Source organism: Protopterus annectens, chromosome 12.part0 (genome assembly GCF_019279795.1).
Source record: "Protopterus annectens isolate FY-2018-M chromosome 12.part0, PAN1.0, whole genome shotgun sequence".
Lineage (NCBI taxonomy): Eukaryota > Metazoa > Chordata > Ceratodontiformes > Protopteridae > Protopterus > Protopterus annectens.
Window position 1 is genome coordinate 1,154,051,372 of NC_056746.1, and position 23,145 is coordinate 1,154,074,516.

The 23,145-nt window shown below is 37.3% G+C and overlaps 1 protein-coding gene across 4 annotated transcripts in view; it reads right to left on the reverse strand.

Moving 5' to 3' along the window:
- The window catches only part of TLDC2 (TBC/LysM-associated domain containing 2), a 379,676-nt gene that overhangs the window by 247,460 nt on the left and 109,071 nt on the right, over window positions 1-23,145 (reverse strand). For all 4 annotated transcript variants that reach the window (XM_044090181.1, XM_044090183.1, XM_044090182.1 and 1 more), the window contains one exon: window positions 9,416-9,604. In XM_044090181.1, the coding sequence (XP_043946116.1) occupies window positions 9,416-9,604 (189 nt within the window). The remainder of the gene's footprint in view (window positions 1-9,415; window positions 9,605-23,145) is intronic.

The window sequence follows — 23,145 nt, forward strand, 5'->3', positions numbered from 1 at the left end:
ATTTCTGAATTTGGATGGCAGGGGATCGGAGGTCATTTTCCATTTTTACGATTGTTGCAGGGACACGACTGTCCAATCAGGGACTGTCCATGGCACATTGGGACAGCAGGTAACCCTGGTCACCATGCCCATGTCGCTACTGGGGTTTCCACCTTTTCCATTTTCCGATCTGGGATATTTCCGGGACTCACATCTGACTTTACAGGCCGACACATACAAACGGTCACTATATAGCATGGAAATTCACTTGCTTGCCTAAATAATATGCTTATTATTGTGGCAATTTCCTTGCTTATTCTGTTTTTTGTGTCATTTAGGTATTTCTGTTACAGAAATAACCAATTCATGCTACCATTACATTAGATACGGGATATCATTGTGTCCTACAATCGTAGCACGTCAGCCATTTCTAATACGTTTTTTCGGGACACAACTGTCCATGGAGTGACTGCCCCAACCAAAGTGGGACAGGTGGTGACCTTAGTCGCTGCTCCTATGTCGGTGCGGCGCGCTGACATGCGGCTGTACACCTTCTCTGAGTGTAAACACTGACAGTGCATTGCGGGACGAACGCGGTCTTATGCGTATCCTTTACTCCTTGGACGGGTACACTTATGCCTTCGTGGCTTCTATTTGCTTCTCCATTAATTTGGGACGGGGACTATGTTGCATACTGTACATGCGTTTCATTCTGCACAGGACCTGGCTGCTGCCATTACTATTGTGGGCGGACCATGGCTGTCAGCACATTAGGTTGCTCACCTCATGCTGGCTTAGACACGCCTCCAGACGCATCCTACCTGGGCTCGCTCACGTACACTACGCACGTGTCTGTGATTCCGGTGCACTCTCATTAATATGTATATGGCGCTACTGCGCCGGATATTCCATGCACCGCCGGCGCAGGCCTTACACCGGCCTTGCGCCGAGCTTCATGAATCCCGGGGAATGTTCCGTATGTTTAGCCAAAGCATTATTTAAATTCTGTTTTTTTATGTTGTATTCATGTTTATAAATATTTGTTTTTCCCATGTAAAAACATGGGCAAAAATAGCAAATTGCAATATATAGTAGTCCTTTACTAGCACAGATATAATTTTGTCTTAATTTATATTCTTTTTCCCCTGATGTTAAACTCACTTCTTTCAATTATTTTAGAGCAATGATGGCATGACCCACATTTTTCATGCCCACACCACACTTGTTAGATCCTTTACTTTATTTTCCTTTCTCTAATAAATTCTTAAAATTAAAACCCGTCCTATATACTATAGGTGGAAAATGACCCATATTTCTCCTTATTAAGGGATCCTCAGTTAATATAGCCCAATTTTTCATCAAAATCCACCTCAAAGTATTGTATTCTCTGAGTTGTAAGTTGTAATAAAAGCTACATTAAAATGTTTATTGAAATTCTGTTTCAATTCAATAGAAATAGTTATATGGTCATTCTTATCAACAATGTTATGTGAGTCTTGTATCTTACCCCCATTAATCAGAATTGGTTTAAAATTTCCCCAATTTATTTTACTCTGTACTTCTTCGACTAACTCATTCAACATATTGTCTGGATAACCTCTTTTTTTAAACATATTACCTAGATTATTGCATTCCTCTAGGAAATTATTATCTGAGGAGACCATACGGACCTCTCTTACTAGTTATCGTTTAACTACAGATGGTTTTTGGTGGTCTGGATGTGAGCTAGTTTAATGAAGGAAGCTATTCGAGTAAGTTTCCTTTCTAAATATGGGGATTATGTTTCTGAATCATCCCACCAGTTTAGCACAGTCAAATGTCAAGTCTTTTTCAGATACTTGTTCTTGCAAAACCACAAATCACATTGCTAGACTATACCTAACTGGAATGTTTTACAGTTTTCCCATTTATTTACTAATTTCACATTGTTGCTTGTTGTCTTCCTGTTCACTCAACCTCATAACAGTGTTCTCTGGTATAGTTCCAAGGTACTCCTAATTCTTCTAGTCAGCTCCTGGGCTTTCTTGTGTCACTGAAACATTTTCCTTTGGAAAAATGGAAAATGTTTCATTGATGAATTCTCTCTCTCTAGCTCTGTGGCACACAGAGACAAAGCCCAGAATGTAACCCAGATGACTTGAGCTCTATTAGCAGCATAGGAAGCTGGAAGACCCAGAAAAGGCCAGGCAAGAGATGTGTGACTTACATCAGCACACTCACCTGAGAGGGGAAATTTGTGGTGGTTCTTCCCATTGTGGGGACCTGGTGCTCCAGGGGAGTGCTGTAGACTGCTTCCCTGAGAATAGGGCCTAAGGGGAGGGATGAGGCTTGGTCTATCCAAGCCAGTATTGTAGCCCTTGTGGAGACATTTCAATGAGCGAGCACACCTCCATATTAGAGGACAGACAGTCTCTTCACCATGGCACAGAATACATGTCATTACCAGGGGGGAGGAGTTAGGCTGCATCCCTAACAAATGCCCTAATGGCTATGAGAATGATGGCTATGTAATCTGTTCTTGCCTTACCAGGATAAACAGCATTTACTAATATTCTAGGAGGAGCTCTTGCCTGGTGAGGAATCTGTAGGCCAGTAAATCACATAGAGCTGATGGTCAGTATGCAGCACAATACAAAAAAAAAATGAAAAAAAATCTCTCTATGGGCTTTGTTATTGTCAGAAGATTGAGAAACAGAGTTTCCTTCAGCTTGTTTGTTTACTCGTCATTAGCAAAACTTTTTTATTTATTCCATAGCCTGTTAATGACCTAAAAATGTCTTTGATCTTCCTGGAAAAATATTATGAAGACAACTGGATATAGCAACTTGAATCTCACACCTGCCTCTCAATATCCCCTAACTGCAGGGATAAACTTGCTTCTCTTCTGCTGGGTGTACAGTGAATAATCATTTTCTATAAAGATTAGGGTGCACCCAGTTTTTAAAACTTTTTCATTCTGTCACAGTTTTGTCAGGTGAGATCTTTCTGCTGACATCATTACATATTGACTAATACAGGTCTTGGCTGCTTTCTCATGGCCATATTTGGAGTATATACACAATTTGCCCTTTCAGTTAACAACTTCTGTGGAAAACCAGTCCAGTTGCCATTTGTACTTCAATAAAATTAATCAATCCCATTCCTTTCAGTTTCTCTGGTATAACAGAAAATCACAGGATTTCTCTGTGTGCTTTGTCTTCTAATGTTAATACTTTTTGAAACAGTTGTTCCTAAGAAGTACCATGAACAACTAGCCTTTCCTTTAGTTCAGTCTCTGATTTATGCAGTTTTATCAGCTCATCTGAATAGCTACTTAAAGCATTTTGTATTCTCTCCAACCTTTTGTCACTTAACTGTACATATTCATTAAGTGACTTACTTATTTTAAATACCTCTGCTTGCATTTCATATCTATGTAATAAGATTTTATTAGGCATGCAGATCAGGAGACTATTAAGGAGCTGAGCCAAAATTTCCAATTGTCCTAAAGCACTATCTCGTTAAGTGACTTGCTCTAGGTCACATAACAGGGAAATGAAGATGGAAAGGAAATTCAAGTCATGTACCGTTAAGCACTGGAACCAGCTCATTAACGGGTCAGAGCTTTAGTCCTCTGCACTAAGTGTAAGACGTTTTTAATCTTTTTCTTCATAATTTTCTTTTAAGTATTTCTTTGTATGTTTTCCTTAAATTATCAGAAGCCTTCTTCTATAGTAAAGTTGAAACTCTAACTGCTGTTTGCCAAACACCTATAAGGCCCATGCCAGCCAGAAGTCTTCTTCTCTTTTTATGGTTGATCTTTTTCTTACTTTCTCCACATTTCTACTTTGCTGGCATTCAGGAAGTGTAATGACTGACTAGTAATGAAAGTTTACCCTTAATAATTTTTCTGCAGCAAATAAGTATAATGACTAACTAGTAATGTAATTTTACCCTTAATAATTTTTCTGCAGCAAATAATTAACTAAGCACGTGGTGTACCAACATCTTGCACTGGGTATTTCTGTATTCTCTTAACCCTAACTGAGACTCTATGTAACAGTCAGAATTAATGCTCTCTGACTTCATTAAGACGTTTACTGTCTGCACTACCCTTTCGACCTGACCATTATAAACATGAAAACTTGGAATAATAGCACAGATTTTATGCACATTTTCTTGCCATGGAAGCAAATGTGTCCTAGTCTCACTCCATGGGTTATAAAGAACTGAATAACAGGATAGTTTGTCCTAGATTATTATAGTGGAACAATATACACAGACAGCACCATTTTGAATATCTTACTCTATTTACACACACATTTTTGGCAAAAATAACATGTCATATTTTTCTAAACATTAAACTGTGCCAAATTGATTCATTTATTTTTGACAACATTTCCTTCCTTAAAGGCAGATCTGTGGCATAGAGGGATAAAGCCCTGACTACAGTGAAGGAGATTTGAGTTTGATTAGTGGCACAGCTATCTGTTAGAGATGGCTGGAGTGAGGATGAGAGTGAGTGAACACTGTTGGCTCATCCATCCTTGGAAGAGGGAGATTGCTCTGACTTGCCATACATGTGACAATTAGCAAGAGCACTAGGTTTAAAACCTAAAGGAGTTTGAGCCTGCCAAATTCATGCTGTCTAGGTATAGTCATACAAGACATCAAGGAGAACTCAATATGTGGAGGCATACTTCACCTTGGGCAACACCAGCAGCAATGCTTGGAGAGAAGAAGATGACACAGAGGGAGTGTTTCAAAAGGAAGAGGTTAGTGCATGCTCCCAGGATTAGCAGGCTGGCTCACTCCATGGCACCAGAATCTTACCATAGAATGGAAGTCTGATTGTAATACCTAGGCAGGAAGGAATGAATGAATGGGCCATGGCTCTTGCCTAATATAGGCATGCCCAGCTCACATCTGTCCAGAATGAATGGGCTGATCAGGTGGAGCTAGAGATGAGGTATCACGTGAAGTCCTGATGGAAGCAAAGAAAAAATCTTTCCTTAACTGATTTGACATTACTAATTTATCTGATTTGAACACTAAGCCTTGTGTACAACAAATATTTTTAATAAATTAAAAGTATCAGTGAATTTCTTTCCTTACTGGAAATATATTGTTGGGGCCAACAAGAGCAACTTTTTAAAGTATTTTTATATCTGAATTATTCCTAATACATTTATGAAATGCTTTTAAATTTTTTTCTGACAGGCATACCTGTGGTTTCACCCATGAAACTTCCAATTAATCTCTAAGCAGAGCTCAATGCTTTTGGCACTAGGAACAACTGCATCTCCTTTCCTGGTTTATTATTTACTGTGCAGTCATATATTTTTTTAAATCCAACATTTTTTACAGCCTGAGAAGTGCATTATACAATTGCTTTTTCAATGTACTCTGAAGTGCCCTTGCACACCCTCCATTAGCACTTATTTCCCATACATGCATACATGATTTTTTTATAACCATATTCTAAGGTCAGCAGCCCTTTCTTTATTTGAACAGATGCATTTTCTCTTTTTTTGACACTCTTTGCCCTATTACATACAGATCATTGGTTCCCCTCCCAGACAGACAGTTCATCCATTCCCATCACAAGGGTGAAGGTGGATCAGGTAGAGCCATCATACAGATAGCCTTCAGGGGTGGTTCAAGGGTTTTACTTATTAAACACTATTCTTACCCACAGTGAGTGCTCAGCAAGCAGAGTGGAAGGGGAACATGTAATGGGCTGCTCTCAATGGATGTTCTTCACTTCAACAAAGGACATAACCAGCAAGCAACCTTGCTCCCATTTTCATGCACCTTCAAATGCACTCTCTAACAGCTCTTAATCCTCCCCTTCTCTAGGAGATACAAATGGGCCATATCCTTTCACTCCTCTTTATCCCTGCTTGGCTTCACCTGTGCCAGGTGTACTATTTGAACCTTGGTCATCTAGGTCGCAGTAAGGTCTTCATCCCTCTGTGCCATGGAGCTAGGTGAAAAATACATTTTTGACAATTATTAAAGGCTTTTTACCCACAGGCAACTAGCTCATCCTCTTGTGGCATCAATGTACCAAGTCCATTCATTAACTTGTAATTTGAGTGGTTTAGTCACATCACTGTATTTCAGTGTGGATTTTTTGTCACTGTTTATCTAGTTGAAAGATGTTGTCCTATTCTTCATTCCAATATCATGCCTGATTTTGTTATAATAATTTTGTTAGTAGCAACTGTTGTTTCTGACACATTTGGAATAAACTACCAAGGATATTCTATTGCTCCTAAAAATCTCATACGTGCTTATTTATCATCTGCTGAAAGCACTTGTAATTCTAATGTCGGCATCATATGGTTGCAAGATCTGTAAAGTTAAAACATGACTAGTATATCTCATTTATGTAACCTGCGCCTTCTATTCAGTAACTGAAACATTATTTTGTTGAACTTTTCTCTGATCGCACCTCATATCATTATACCATCACTAACACTGTCTTCACTTTGCAGCCTACTGATCTTCTATTTAACAACTCACTGAAACACTTCACTTATTGACAAAGTACCAAATACACATCTGAGGAATATGTGCCTTGCTCTAGACTAATGATACATACCTCTCTCCATTGAGATGAATTTGTCAAAATATCTGGTTCAGAAAAATACTTACAGTTTGTCATAACAGAAAGCACTTCCTGAGTTCTGAAAAGGAGATAATATTCCCTCTGTATAGTATTATATTAAGGTTTTTTGAATCTGTGCACATATAAATTTTGTCAGGCTTCATCATAACTATACTATTCACCCCATCAGTAGACTTAGTTTGTTAATCATGCCAGTGCCCTCAAGTTTCCTCATTCCCTTTCATTTCTACTCCTCAGCGATACTAAAACTCCCTTGCAGTATGTGGTGCTGGCAAAGTGGCAGACTAAATCTGATGAACTCTTGGCAAGCAGTCTAAGCCAATAAATAGGTGTATGTGGCTCAAGAAGCAACTCTTCACTGTTACATGGATATTATGAATTCATTTTACCATCCCAAGTATCTGGCAATTTAAAAAAAAAACACAATATAGCTGTATTTTCTGTTCCAGCTATCTGATACTGAATAATGCATTTCTTAGTCTTACATTCACAGGTAAGCGGTTTCTGGCCCAATGGTTTCACACAATGACCTGAATAAGTAAACAACTTACACATAAGAAGCCTTCATTTTACTTTGCGTCAGCCTTAATGCTTCAAATATTTGAGCAGACATTACTTTGCAGTCTATACTTGTGTAAAGTTTACTCACCATGCATTGATAACTATTTTGAGATTCTCTGCTAGACTGATTAATACCTTTGCTTCACATTCTCTGCACTACAGTGTCACATTATTGAATATTGTGCACTTTGATTTTCAGTACTTATTATGCCCACAAATAAATAATTTTCATGCCTTTGTTCAACCACATACATTGTTTTCAGTTGCATATTTTTCTTATATTTTACACACTTTAGCAAAATGATCCCTTTCAGTACATGTGGATTATGACATGACACTTATATGGTTTGCAGGTATAACCAGAACTTATACAGAACTTATCAGTGGCATGTGCCTTATGCTTTTCATGCTTCTCATGATTCATTTTTCTCTTTTCTTCATTAGTGGCATGTGAAGTTTTACACAGTTTTAATTACTGTACGAATTCTTATACATGAGTTGAAGTAATTTGATTTATAGACATTGATCATTAAATCTGATACTTGCAGTGATGAAACTCGAAACTCAGGCTTTGACTTGATTAGTAATATAAACATCTTGTAAAAAACGAAAAACTAAAAACTGAAATAATGTAAATAAGCGGAATCGGACAAAGCAGCAACAGCACGGACTGTTTATTGATAGTGATAGTAAGCGCTTTCGGCTAAGGATATTCCTCCGCCTTGTTCAGACTTGTACAAGCTAGTTAATCATCAATATGCTGAAATGTTGACACATTAATCATTCCAAGCAAATCATCAAACAACAAAACATAGATCCACGAAGGATTAAAAAAATATAAATGAACTAGTGTTTTTGCAGGCGAAAGCCCTCCCTGCATCCCCATGTAGGTAACTGTGTCCTTTACACCCCCTGCTAATTATATATATAGTAACTCTGAGATCGCACTTCCGTGGGGGAAAGGTCAAATTCCTTGATTCCCACTGTACTGCAATTTCAAGGTGAGAAAGTTAGTAAGGCTCAACAAGCTGATTTTCTATCAGCTACACTGGCTTTCTCACATATCAACAAAGGGACTACTCAATAAAAAAGTATGCACCCATATGTATATAAAGTTATTTAAGATAATCTCATTATAACAAATTTAATAATATTGCTACACTAAACAAATCCCCAAACAAAAATGAAAATAATTGTTTTTTTGAAAGGTAGCATGCTGTCCTGCACCCCTCATGTGGGAGGTAAGCCACCACACCCCAGACTTTACCATCTTCACAATCACACAAATCCAATAAGGGTGATAACTCCCAGCAAATGAGAATCACTGCCAGGGCATGTTAAAAACAGAGCAAGCGCCACCGCATCCACCATCCGTATGCCACCATGCTCCCCACTGAATCCACTATCCCTATGCCACCATGCTCCCCACCACATCCACCATCATTTTCATGCCTTTGTTAAACCACATACATTGTTTTCAGTTGCATATTTTTCTTATATTTTACGCACTTTAGCATGCTCCCCACCACATCCACCATCCCTATGCTACCATGATCCCCAAATCAAAATAAAATCTAAGCAAGTCTAACCTGTCATTGTACGGGACTCCAAATACTCAACTGTTCAACTTTAAAACAGTTGAGAGACTGTGCATTAAAAATGCAGTGCATTTGATATTACTCAGCAAAGCATATGATAGAATGCAATTTCAACATAATCCACTGCAAACACACACACACACACACACACACACACACACACACACACACACACACACACACATATATTTAAGTGGGTGGTTGTAGTAATAAATTCTAAACACTTAAATATCAACAGCAGAAATATCTGAACTCCTCAATATCGACAGTTAAAAATATCTAAACACTAAATATTGACAAAATTGAAGTTATACCAGGGACAGGTATATGCATTTTTCCCACTACTGTGTGACTTCTGATTTGGCATATATCATTAGCAGGGGGTGTGGGGGGTTGCAGGGAGACTTACCTCCTCTAAAACATTGTTTTTGGATGTGATTAGATATAGTTGATATTTACGGTGATATTTTTAACTGTCGATATTTAGGAGTTTAGCTATTTTTTATGTCAATGTTTAGGCTGTCAATAAGTGTTTAGATATTTAGAACTACACCCGCTAAAGTTGAATGAATATATATATATATATATATATATATATATATATATATATATTTATGTGCTTGTTATTACATAATTGTCAGACGATGTGTGATTTTGGTTTTACCTGTTGAATTTCTGTTTCCTTCAGCACCGTGCTTTCTTCCTTCAGCTTTGGCGGCAAAGGCCCATCATCAAGTTTTTTGCTTTGGGTCTTTTTACTGGATCCTTGAGGGAAGCTTTCTTCTTCTGAATTATCATGTTGAGAAGGATCTTCAGTTTCTTCAAAATAAGAATCTTCTTCTAAATGATTTACCTGAAGTTAAAATAGTCAGAGGGTTAATCTGATGGCTTTATTAGTCTTTACTGAAGTTTGGGTCTATGTTTATCCACTGAATAGCATTTGCATAGAACAGCTAAACATCAAAGCCTATCCATCGAATGTTCATTTCAGCGAATGGGAAAGTAACTAGTTGGGCAACACTTCCCCATCTGCCCCTTTCCCCACTGTAATGCAGTCTCGGAGTTTGTATATATAGTTAGTGGGGGTGTAAGGGGTGAAGCCCCTCAAATGGGTAGGTTTGAAATTCTGTGGTGTGTGAGATGTGGAACTGTTGGCTGACTAGTCACTTTCCCTGTTGAAAAAAATGAATGTTTGCTGAATGAACATTCTATTGATAGGGTTCAATGTTTAGCCGTTTGATGCAAATATTATTTGACAGTTAAACATAGACCCTTTTATTTCATATCATGGCAATATCACAATATGTTCACCAGGAAAGAGATGTTGTACAAATGGAATTGCAGTGTGCATTTGTTAAAACATTACTTGGAGGTTTGACAAAAAAAAATTAGAATCCTGGTTTTCATTAGTTAATTTAAATAAGCAATTATTTTACATCAATTCACATGGTCTTCTTCAGTGACAGGGAAGTTTGCGTGTTTGTCTCTTCAGAGTTCCCACAAAGGGACTGATTAATGATCACGTACATTCAGTATACCAACATGAATTAGTCCATACCATCATATTGTTTCCACTTCTGCCTGTCAACTCTGAAAAGATTTTATGCAACAGGCTGCACTGGTACAAAATACACTTACTGCAAGCTGTACAATATACATTTACTGCAGGCTCACTGATTTCCATGGGTGGAACTAAACTTAGCTGCACGATAGGGATTACAGCTGTGGTAACTTCCACATGACTATCATGATATTGGAATCACCTGTCTTCAAACCATTATGTAGGATTTATGACACACATGTTGCTGCCTAACTTGTATAACTTGCCTGTTTTGGTATATTTTGTCATTAGATGGAACATCCTGAAATAGTAGTCAGTCATATCTTTACTTATTTAACCCTGTTTGCTTCACTATCATAGACTGTTGTAAGTTATCTTAGATCTAACAAATACAGAACCCTTTCATGTCTCTTGCTGCACACTTGTAGCTATGTATCACTAGATAGTTGTATTCATTCTTTCATGGAAAGAGTGGTACATTACCCAACAGGTGCTCCCAGTCACTAAGTCACCTAGATAGTTCCTGGCATTGTCCTGACTAGCTGCAATTATGATTACAACAACATAATAACTAAGGATTATAATTTGACTGGATATCACATATTTGTTAGTATATGTTGTCCATTTTAATTATGGCAAGTAACATCAGCTTATCACATCATCAATAAGATGAAGCACTGTTGGATGTGCATAGCCAGTGACAAGTTATATAAAGTGTTTTTATCAATTAAACACTAGCCACATAGAATAAGAATACAGCACATAAGCTATAACATATCATCTATCAATAGTAGTAGATATGCAGAACACATATGAAAGATAAGATCTATCCTATTGAAGCTAGTCACAATGCATATGGCATACATTTATCAGCCTAGCTCAAGTGAACTGACAATGAGCTATGTGTTAATACATATAAATACTGCATGTCATGGAGTTAGATCAGATGAAGTTTGGTTAAGGGCAAAAGTGCACACGTATTTTACAGCTTTTATTTTTCAATAAAAAAGTATGAATTTCTAAATGAGGTATGTGCTTGATTACCTTAAAGTCTCAACTGGGATTGTCTACAGTTTCTGGTTCTTTTTTCCTAATTTTAAGGAGTCTCAGCCTGCATCTTTTTTTCTCACAAAGTGTCAGCTTTCCCTGGAATTTTATACAAGTGATAGATAGATAGATAGATAGATAGATAGATAGATAGATAGATAGATAGATAGATAGAGAGATACATGCATATAGCTAGCTTGCTAGCTAGATATATAGAAACATAATCTTCCACTAAAAAAGCAACTTGTCGATCCACCTATGATCAACACCTAAATTGTGAAATACTAAATACTGATGTGCAAAGGACTGAAAAAAGAAAACCACACAATGTTTTTTGCAGCCCCCCCCCCCCGCATCCCTCTCATCCATTGCTAATTATATATATCAACTCTGAGTTTGCACTACAGTGAGGAAAAGGCATAGTCCCTAAATCCAGCCATACTTGCAATCTCTTACTGGGAAAGCTGGTACATTTTGATCAACTGATTTTTGATCAGTTGTACCAGCTCCATCACTTTCGACAAACAGACTCATTGACAAAAGATGAATATGGGTGTATGTGTGCTAGATGATTCAGCATTGGTCAGTACACAAATTATTGGTGATCATTATAGAGGAGATATACCTTAGTAAGCCGTAGTGAATAATTACCTACATAGGGAGGAAAGGGCTTGCCACCACTACAGTATCCATTGTACACAAACACGCATACACACAAACACAGTTATTGCATGCATCCATACAGAATTAATGTAATACAAGTGGATTTGTCTTTTCATCATCTACTGCTCTTTATTCACATTTCTATGCCTTCTTACAGTATCCATAACTTCCATTCTTTGTTATTCAGTCCAGCGCATTGGCATGGCAATTATGTCCCAGATAGTTAAGGTCAATGCTGAAAACAGTAGACAAGCATTCCAGTGGGAGCATAAAGTCAACAAAACTATACTCTTAGATTTAACAGACAAAACTAGAACATATTGACATATAGATAGTAAGTAAAACAACAGGGGTAGGGGTGCCTCAATATAATTAAAAAAGAAAGAAAGAAAGAAAGAAAGAAAAAGAAAGAAAATAAGTCTTTCTGGTTGTGGGTATCTTGACAGTATAAAGAGAAGTGTTAATCTGAAATCTGGGAATCTGTTTTTCTTAAATGAATGTGAGCATTAAGAACAGGGAGATCTTGTGGCACTGGATGGTAAGTGCATATGCAAATTATAATAGCTGTTACGAGATAATTCACTTTACGGACAACTTAATAGGACATTAACAAGTTTCAAAAAATAATGACCAGTGGATCAAAAGCTCACAATGTATGCTTTTAAGTTCCTGAAGAACACTGCATTTGGTGTGTGTGTGTGGGGGGGGGGGGGGCTTGTATTAATTACTCCATGGCTATTGTAACATACCTTTGCAAAGGTATGTCACAACATAGTCTGCAATAGAAGATGCAATCATTGAATCACTGTTGATTCCACAGTAAGCAAAGGTAGGACTCAATATCCAGGTGCAAATCAAAGAAAAACAATGTTTTTAGAATAAGACAGGTTCTACCCCTTTAGTATGAAAATAAACTATTGCTATATTTTACACATTTTCATATTTCTTTGCACACATAAAAAACAAGAGTATCCATTCAGCATTTTAGACTGCCCCTATTACGGCTTCCATGGTAACAGAAATGAAAACTTTGCAACGTCCATGTTGCATTGACAGCTGCCGATGTAGTTCAGTTAAACATACTTCTAGTCTGGGTCATATTGGACCAGAAGAGGGAAGAATGCCCAATGATGGATCAAGTTACCTGCTGGTTAATTTTGAGTGGAGGAATGCTGAAAGCCTCAAAGGCCACAGACAGGTTTCATGCTGAGTCTGAAGTAATGATGACACACCAGTGATTATGAGGGCAAGTCTTTTAGACCCAGAGATAATTGAAGAGTCAGTGAAAAATAGAAGAAGGGTGGTGTGGTAATTGTCTTCCTCTATTGCTCCACCTTTGATAACAGTTGTGACATTTTACCATTAACTTTCTGATGTAAATCTGCCTACTTTTTTATCAGGTATTTATTTACACATTGCACATATTTCTGGGGGAATTTGGTATATATTATGGAATTTCTAATGTGTTGACAGAGATATTTTCTTCCTTGTGAAATTGCTACTGTTTCGTAAACATCAACAACTGTCTTAAGATAATGTGCATGGATTAGTTCATCTGCACTTTCTCCCTGGTACATTTCTTCTCCTCTGGCTCCCTCTAGCAGCATTCCCCAGTAGCTCTCCTTTTTGTTGTTTCATTTAGTTATTAGCATTTCTGTTGTCTTGTGTGACTAGCAGCCATTATTGTGAAGTGAATGCATACCAACTTCTGGCTTAAATATCTTATAGGAACTCTCCCTCTGCAGCAAAACTATTTGATATAAAACTGTGAATCGTATGTTGCACCATATGTTGATGAGACCATGAATGTTACATTCTACAAATGACCGACATGCATTGCCAAATGTTATGTGCAGGGCCCAAACAACATTCAGCCCTCACAGTTTTATTGTCCTGGTATAAACTCGGGTATCTACAGAGAGTGTATATAATCTGTTTTTCCATCACAGGAATGGGTTTCTGTCACTGTAGCACTTTCCTTTTGGCAGATAGCCTCTGCAATGCTGCCATGTCCTTTTGGAAACCAGTTCGTAGTCTGTTCTTTTAATAGATATTTATGTATTCATGAACCCAAGAATTTCCCAGTTAGTCAACTATTGTTAGTTTTTTTACCTGTTTTTCCCCACTTTAGTCTCTTTTTCTTGCCACCTCTGGTAGAGTTTACCTACCCACCCAAGCTCCATTACAGACCATCTCTGGGTTTTCCTCTAAGCCCCTTGGACACAGATTCCCCTTTTCAGGGGCAACCCAGGAGCACTGTCTGGTTAAGTGAGTTACTGAGTCACACAGCGGACAAATGAAGGTGGGAGGAAGTAACCCTTTAATCTGGACACAGAAAGCAGCTCATTAAAAAGTCAGACTGCAACCCCTCTGCATACTACAACAGACAAAGTAAAAGGGAATAGGCAGTCTGATCAAAGGACTGGAAAGTTATACCTTCAGCTCTGCATACTACAACAGACAAAGTAAAAGGGAATAGGCAGTCTGATCAAAGGACTGGAAATTATACCTTCAGCTCTACATACTACAACAGACAAAGTAAAAGGGAATAGGCAGTCTGATCAAAGGACTGGAAAGTTATACCTTCAGCTCTCCTGCAAGATACAACGAAAAACAGTGAACTTCAGTTCTGGTATAACCAAACAATCCAAAAGAAAGAAAATAAAACCAGTGAAGAAAAATCCACTTTAATAGTAGCAGAACTTAACTATTAAAGTGGATTTTTCTTCTCCTGCAAGATATCCAGCCGTAAGAGTGCCCATCTGTGTCACTAATAAATCAGGTCTGGGAATACTTTTGACCATAAGAAGGTATGCAGTTCATGACTGTCAATGCACAGTTTGTTTTTATTTATTTTATTTTTTATTTTGCATTTGTTAACTGGTTAGCTGGACTGATCTTAGGAGTCTTTTCAGCCATGATTCATGCCAAACATGACAATAGTAAAACAGAAAAAAATAATCAATAGCTCACACGGCAGAAGAGTTCACACTGCACAATTAAGCAGACAATAGAAATACAGATGTAGAGTATGAGTAACCATGTAAATATCTTGAGAAGAACAACAGTTTAAATATGAATCCAGTCCATACTTGAGCAATAATTCATTACAGTGTAATACAAGGAAAATCCTAGGCTTTAAGGTCGGAGAGTAGATGCTAGCAGATTGCATAGGAAAATAATGTAAGACTTAACAAAAAAGAAATGTCATCAAGGTAATTTATAAATATAATAAACATACAAAGTACACTGACATTCTCAGACTACATATGAAACTAAATTAAGAATATTAAGCTTAAGTTGGTAATGGCTAAGTTCTAGCAGCGAGTAATTACATACCTATACATAAAATGTCAGCATTCAATGATTGCATATTAAACCAAATTAAGTATAATAAACTTAAGCTGAACATGTATAAATTCTATAAGCAAGTAATTTCAATGTTGATAATAGAAAAACTACAATGAGTACAAGTGTAAATACCTACAAAGCTGGTACATAAAGCTAAACCTTCTCTTCATGTTACATCACTGCATAGATCCTTGTGCAGAGTAAAATCTTATGGAGGTCTGTAGTTGGTGAACATTGATAATTGTGCAATCTGCTTTATGGCCGCACTGTGTTTCTAAAGCAGTTGCATTCATTTATTTTATTAAGTATTATTTGTGGGGTTTTTTCTAGGAGCTATCAATATTATCATGTATCAGAGTATTCCAGTTTGAAGGGGTGAGCATGACTTTTTAAGTGTTATTTACCTTTAGTGGAGGCCTTATTAGTTGCAAAGGATGGGAGCTTTTAAGGTTGTAGCTCTGTTCCCAGCAGAGTAATTTGTGGTAATGAAGACAATGTGCCTCTAATAGAGGCTTAATAAATATCTCAGGTGCTGTATCCCGTACTCACAATCAACACTTCCCCTTCTCTGCAGTACAGTACTTCAACTTCAGATATGCTAATTTTTACTTTATTTGATTAATTTATGCATGCAATGTGTTTCATTTTAGAAAGCAAGTTTTAAAACAGTTAAAGCATGTGTAAACAAGATCTAGACAAATGAGGATAACTGTGTCCTTTCAAAACTCTAAAAGAATGTTGCAGCAAAACTTAATGGGAAACTACCGAATTCCTGACACAAATACCTAGTAGCAGAAAATAAATGTTTAAACAGATTAGTGAAAAGCTGGATGACACACACACACACACACACACACACACACACACACACACACACACACACACACACACACACACACACACATGCACACATGTGCATATGTAATGTGATAAAAAATAATGCAGATGAAAATGTAGAGCACAGTCACAATTCCTTGCAATATACATGGAACTTTAGCTGTCTCAAAGTACTGCAACTTATCGGACAAACAAAATTATAGGGACACAAAGTATTTTACAACTTTGAAAGCTATAATATACTTAGGGCTGCCATACAGACAACGGGCTTTAACTGAGTGTACCTCTGATCAATGAACAGCTTAAAAAGTTGCTATATTTTTGTGACAGTGTGAAGTGTCTCACAGCTTTTAAAGCTGTCAAAATGCTCCCATCGCTATTCTTTGGTGACTGTTGTATTAGCTGCAGTTTGAGGCCTAATCATAACAGCAGCCAAAAGTGCATAACAAAGTTTAATATCCACCTTTCTGATGTCAAAAAGGTACAAAACAAGCTTATGCCTTTTGCCAATTTCAGAGTTTAATGAGCACACTACATATACTATACAAATGCTTGTTTTCTTAACTTTAATGAGAGAAAAATATATTGTTTGCAGTGACATATTTAGGCCTTCGCTCAGGAGTGTACACCCCCCCCCCTTTTATTTTGTTTTCTATAAGCTGCCATACAACCTGGTGCACAAAAATAAGCTTTTTAATAGTTTCAGTTGAAATTAGAAAATATACACCAAAAGCGGTACACAGTTGAGAACGTACCTCATTTGCTAGTATATTTTCCTATTTCAACCAACCCATAGAGGCTTTATTTTCATTTCAAGTATTTATTTTACCATTTTGTTTCACAAGTCATGATGGGACACACAATTAGAGGATCTAGTCAGGTGACTTGATAACCTTAGAATCCTGAGTGTCTCTTCTAACTGTATAGCCCATCATGACTGAGAAAGCACCTGAGAGGGAAACTGAGATAAGCTTGTCTGAATAATAGGTGGAAAAAAAACAGCACACGGTGCTTGAAGGATAACTACAGGCTACAGAGCATCCTACACTATTAGCATGTATTAACCCTGTCATCTGTTATGTAGAAATATGTAACTGCACCTTGAAATCCCACTTTCCACAAGATTTTTGCTTGCTGTACATCCAAATGCAGTGGCGCTAATCTCACGGTTATTTTCAGGTTTGGTCGCACCTACTCCCAAATGAATTCAATACATTTATTTTCTTTTTTAACAGGGTTTGTCCTGGAAATTTCCCTTCTTATTACATGTGCAGCCAAACCTGTAAACCTTCCAGCCCAAATAAATTAACATGATAAAGATTTAGGAGCTAGTTTTCTGCTACTATTTCCTAGAGGCAGTTATTTTTATGACAAAGTGGAGAATACACATATCATGGAATTACTCTGAAGAGTAGCTGGTAAGTATTTTTTTATTCCTGGCAGAGTCAAACCAGATACTATGGGTAGAAAATGGTCTAGGACTATTTGTAGGTGAAATGACTGGTTTTGCTGTGTTTGCTATTATAATGTTGGCATTACAGGACTATTGTACAGTTAGATGAAGCTGTAACTACCTATTTTGTGCAACAAAACTACACTAATGTAACCATTATTGTTATTATTTTTCTTATCCTGATAGATACTTTAAGTAGGCAGTGGGTATAGGGATATTTGTGGATGAAATATGGCCCTTCTATTTGTTGCTGTAATTCTGTCTTTACAGAAATAATGCATACTTTGATAAAGTAAGATGGGACTCAAGCTGTGATTACTGTTTACGTGGAAAAATACATTAGTTTAACCATATTTATGTTTTTGTTTTACCCTGGCAGGGTAAATCCAGATACTGTGAATATCAATGGATACGGGCGCTAACTGTAGATGAAAAACGTGGCTGTGTTACTTGCTGTTATAATTATTACACTGCAGGACTAATGTGCATTTAGGTAAAGCAGATGGAATACAGGTTATTAAACAAAAATACCTTAACAAAACCATATTTTTATTGTTGTGTATCCTGGCAGGATCAAACCAGATACTGTGGATAGACAATGGATATAGAAGCTTTCTTTGGATGAAATGACCAGCCCTGCTATTTACTGTTCTAATTCTTACTTGACTATTGTGCATTTGGGTGAAGCAAGCTGGAGTAAGAGTTGTGATTACTGTTTCTGGGATTTTGTTTTATCTTGGAAGAGTTAATATATATATATATATATATATATATATATACACAGACACACACACACACACACATATATATATATATATATATATATATATATATATATATATATATATATATATATGTATGTATTTATTCTAGCAGGGCCGAACCAGATAATGTGGGTAGGCAGTGGGTATGGAGACTGTCTGTTGATGAAATGACTGACTCTAGCTTTTGATTCTAGTTTTGCAAGATTAATTTGTATTTGGATGAAGCAAGTAGGAATACAAGCTGTAATTACTGTTCTGTAAAATAAACATATATTAATATATATTATACTTCATGGTTATTGGGGCTGTTTATGATTGAATGTATTCCCCTTCTGTTTTGGTGCTGTAATTCTAGCTTTGCAGGACTACGGTGCATTTGTATGAAGTACAATGGAATACAAACTGTGACTATCGTTTATGTGAAGGAAATACACTAACACAACCATTATTTTCTTTTTTTAACCTGCCAGGTCAAATCAGGCACTGTGGACGGACCATGGGCATGGGGGCTGCCTGGGGAGGAAATTAATGACCCACTGTTTGGTGTTGTAATTTTAACTTTGCAGGACTAATGTATATTTGGGTAAACATGCTGGAATTCAAACTGAGATTACTGTTCTTGCAAGACAAAAGTGCATTAATGTAAGAATTATTATTTTTTATCTTGGAATGGTCACACTAACTATTGTAGACAGGCAATGCGCATGGAGGCTGTGTGTGGATGAATGACTGACCCAATATTTGTTTTTGTAATTCTGGCTTTGCAAGACCTGTATATTGTGTAACACAATAATGTGTATTTGGGTGAAGTAAGCTATAAGACAAGCTGTGACTACTGTTCTTTGTAACAAAAATACACTACAATTATTATTATTTTTAATCCTGTCAGGGTCAAAGTGGATACTTAAGGTAGGATATGGATATGGAGTTGGTTTGTGAATGAGACGATTGTCCCTTGTGTTTTGTTGTTTTAATTCTGGCATTGAAGGAATAAGGAGCATTTGTATAAAGCAAGCTGGAGTACAAAATGTCACTACTGTTTATGTGAAAAATACATTAATGTATCCATTATTTTCTTATTTTCTTTTATTATGGTGCGATCAAACCAGGCAGTGTGAGTAGGCAATGGGTATGTTGACTGTTTGTGGATTAAATGACTGGTTCCTTCTGTTTGATGTTGTAATTCTAACTTTGCAGGACTGAGATGTATTTGGATGAAGCAAGTTGGAGAACAAGCAGTGATTACTGTTTCTGTGAAACAAAATGCACATTATAATTAATTTTTATACTGGTACCATGTAGGCAATGGGCATCAGAGCTGCTTGTCACTAAAATGACTTGGCCTGAACTGTTAGACATGCTTGTGTTCTGCCAAGGAAAGATTTTTGTGTTGCTGTTGAGTAACCTATGGGTGGACAAATACTGAACTCTTGAGCATCAGTTGCCTGAGGTTCAACCTGCTGACAGTCGGAGTTCTCCATAGGAAATCACTGTCAGTGAGTTCTTCTGGCAATAATGACCTTTTAGAGAGAATTTCACCATTCTTTCAGTTGCTGTGACTTTGAAATTGGTATATATAAGTTTGGGGGTATAGGAGCCTTGTTCCCAAACATTAGGGGATGCAGGGGGACTTGTTCCCTGAACAAATACTTTAAAAGGTGTTTCATTTGGCCTTTTTTGGCAAATAAAATTTGGGGATTCCAGTCCTTGGTGCATTCAGTTTTGTTCCCTGATAGTGGAAGCATTGTTGTTTTTTGCACAAATTAAATGGAATCTTCACCCAAAAGTATGTGCTTCTGGTTTATATTCATTTATTATATATTTATTGATATTTGCTAATGGAGAAAGTCCGACTGGGTTCAATGTACCCATTTATAGAGGAGGCCCGAGGTAAAAAGCTCCAAAATTACTTAACAAAAATGAACACAATAGTTATGGTTAAAAAAACACAAGAAGATAAAACTGTCAGTTTAATACAATACAGTATGAGAGTTTGGAACACTCCACAAAACTGGATATGAATTATACATAAAGCGATAACTTGCCTAAAAAGCAGTATGGAAGAGTTTGATGTCCATGACAGGCACTTGTGGGTAGATAGAACATAAAAATATCTGAAAATCAAGAGGAGTTTAGTTTAGGTAGATAGAAGGGAGAAAAAGAGCTCTGAGGTAAATGAAGGTTAATAGGGTGAAGGAGGAGAAGGAGAATTTGTGGAGTTTTAATGTGGTTTAGAGCAGGAACAGATCCAGGCTTTACCAAGGAATTATTTTACAGCTTGTTTATAGTCAAAATGACTGGAATTAATTTAATACATGGCATTAAAGTTGATAATGGGTTACATTTCTCTTTGCTATTTTACAATGATTGCATTTTTTTTCAAAATAGCATGCAGTATAACCGAACTGAGTATTTGATTTTTGGGATTTTTTTTCATAATATGTAGTTCCTTGGGTTGCTGTGTTTTTTTTTTTTAAGTTATTAACTGTCTTTGCAGAAATTCTTATTTACTTACAAATGTGTTTGCATTTGCTATGGTACGTGCTGTGGTGATATCACCTTCACTTGGACTCTTTGCTAGGCTATCATATGCAAACTATGCCACTATGAGAGGGGACTGTGAATTGCCACGGGTAACCAAGTCTCACCTGGGAATGCCTTGAAAGAGCTGCTACTGTCTGTAAATTTGCTGTATGCTGGGCAGGAGTCAACTACCTCCACTTCCACAGCTACAACACAATGATGTGCAACAGAATATATATATATATTGCTATCTTTGCATATGTGCTGTCAGAGCATCTTAAGAATCTTTCCACAGCCCCTCCACACCCAGTGTTTCACCCCAACCCCACCCCACACTGGTATGCATTCCAGACTGCGCCCTCCCTTCTGCAAATTTCTGGATCTGCTGATGGTTTGTGCCACAGTACATCCACTAAATGAGTGTTTTGCAGAAAAACTCAATCTTTTGTAGAATAGTGAGATTTACAGACAAACCTCTGTATGTAGGCATAACTCTTGTTTTGTGAAGCTGAGCTGAATTTCATTAAATCTGTAAATTTACCTAGGAGTGCAAGTTGCAGAACTGTTAAAGTTTTTTGTAGAGTGATGGCTATCGGCACCAGACTAACATTTTTGAAAATAAATCATTAAATGATAATACGGCTGGGGCAGAAATGGATATAATCCTGGGGTGTGCCAAAACGGTATATATTCAAAAGGCTTGTCATGGTAAAAACATAAATAAAGGAGAACAACACAGAAGACAGTGACAACTTTCAGCCCTGGCAGAGCTCCTCCCCAAATAATAGTTTCACCATTAGCTCCAAAGAAAACATTCAAATCAGGCGTAGAAACAGACAATAACCTGAGGTTCGACATCCACATAGCACAAACCATTAAGAAAGTTAATAAAAAACTTGGTCTCCTCTACAGGAACAAGCAGTTTATGACAAAACGCACCAAAGTAACCATTACAAGGACTCATCTTCTATCCACCCTCCTCTATGCCTCTCCCATCTTGACCAATCTCCACCAAACTGATCTAAATAAAATGGAATCTTGCTATAACAAGATTGCCAAGTTTGCTACTGAAGCCTCATATAGGTCCCACCACTGTCTATCCCTTAAGCAACTCAACTGGCTTGAGTTGCCTCATATACTTCTACTCTCTATCGCGCACAAACTCTACTACCTTCCTGAGATAACTCCAGCACTTCTGCAACTAATTCAACCCCACATTCCCTCTAGAGCCTTAAGATCTAGTAACCAGAACCTTATAACTGTCATCAAACATAAAAACGAAGCTGGTAATTCCCTCTTTGCCAACACCATTGCCAAAACCTGGAACACACTACCAAGCCAAATAACTTCTGCCACCTCCTTTAGTCAATTCAAAAAACTCCTGAAAACCCACTATCTAAGTAACTGGCTATGCTCATGCCACTCACCAGGCTAATCCATACCAAGAGAATTTGTCAGGGTACAGCTATGTATAAACAGTTTCTCCCCTGATAGCTTCCAAACCCATATACATTTACCTTACAAAACTTATAACTGCAAAAGAAAATAAAAAATGTACCTCTGATTGTTTACTGTAAGAAATGTTAATCACTAGCATGATGTCCTGTTGTGTGCATATATGCTATATGTATGTTTGTTAATCACCAGCATGTTGTCCTGATGTGTATATATGCCATATGTATCTATGTTCTACTTCACTGTACTCTCATATAATGTATTGTAATGTAGAGTTTTCTCCCAGGGCCTCCGCCGAAAATGGACCTGTTTCCAATCGGACTTTCCCGGTAAACAAATGTAAAATAAAAATAAAATAAATAAAGAGTAAAATCCCATGATTGGAGGAACTCCCTGGTCAGCCTCAGTAAAAAGCTGAGATCCCTCATAAAATCCTGCAAAGCTAGTTATGAAAAGAAAATTGCCACTGATTCTAAAGACAACCACAAAGCATTCTATAGCTATGTCAAGAATCTCAATGGCAACACACAGATCTGCTCTGAGTTACAGCACAATGGCACTAAATATACAGAACCAACTGATATTGCCAACATCCTGCCAGATAGGTTCAATGTTAACTTTACCCCCCCTCACCTAAATGGCCCATCTCTGTACCAGAAGAAAGCAAAGTTCCTGTAATCATGGCTGCACAGGTAAAAAAACACACTCTCCAAAGCCAAGAACACAGCATCCACGGGACC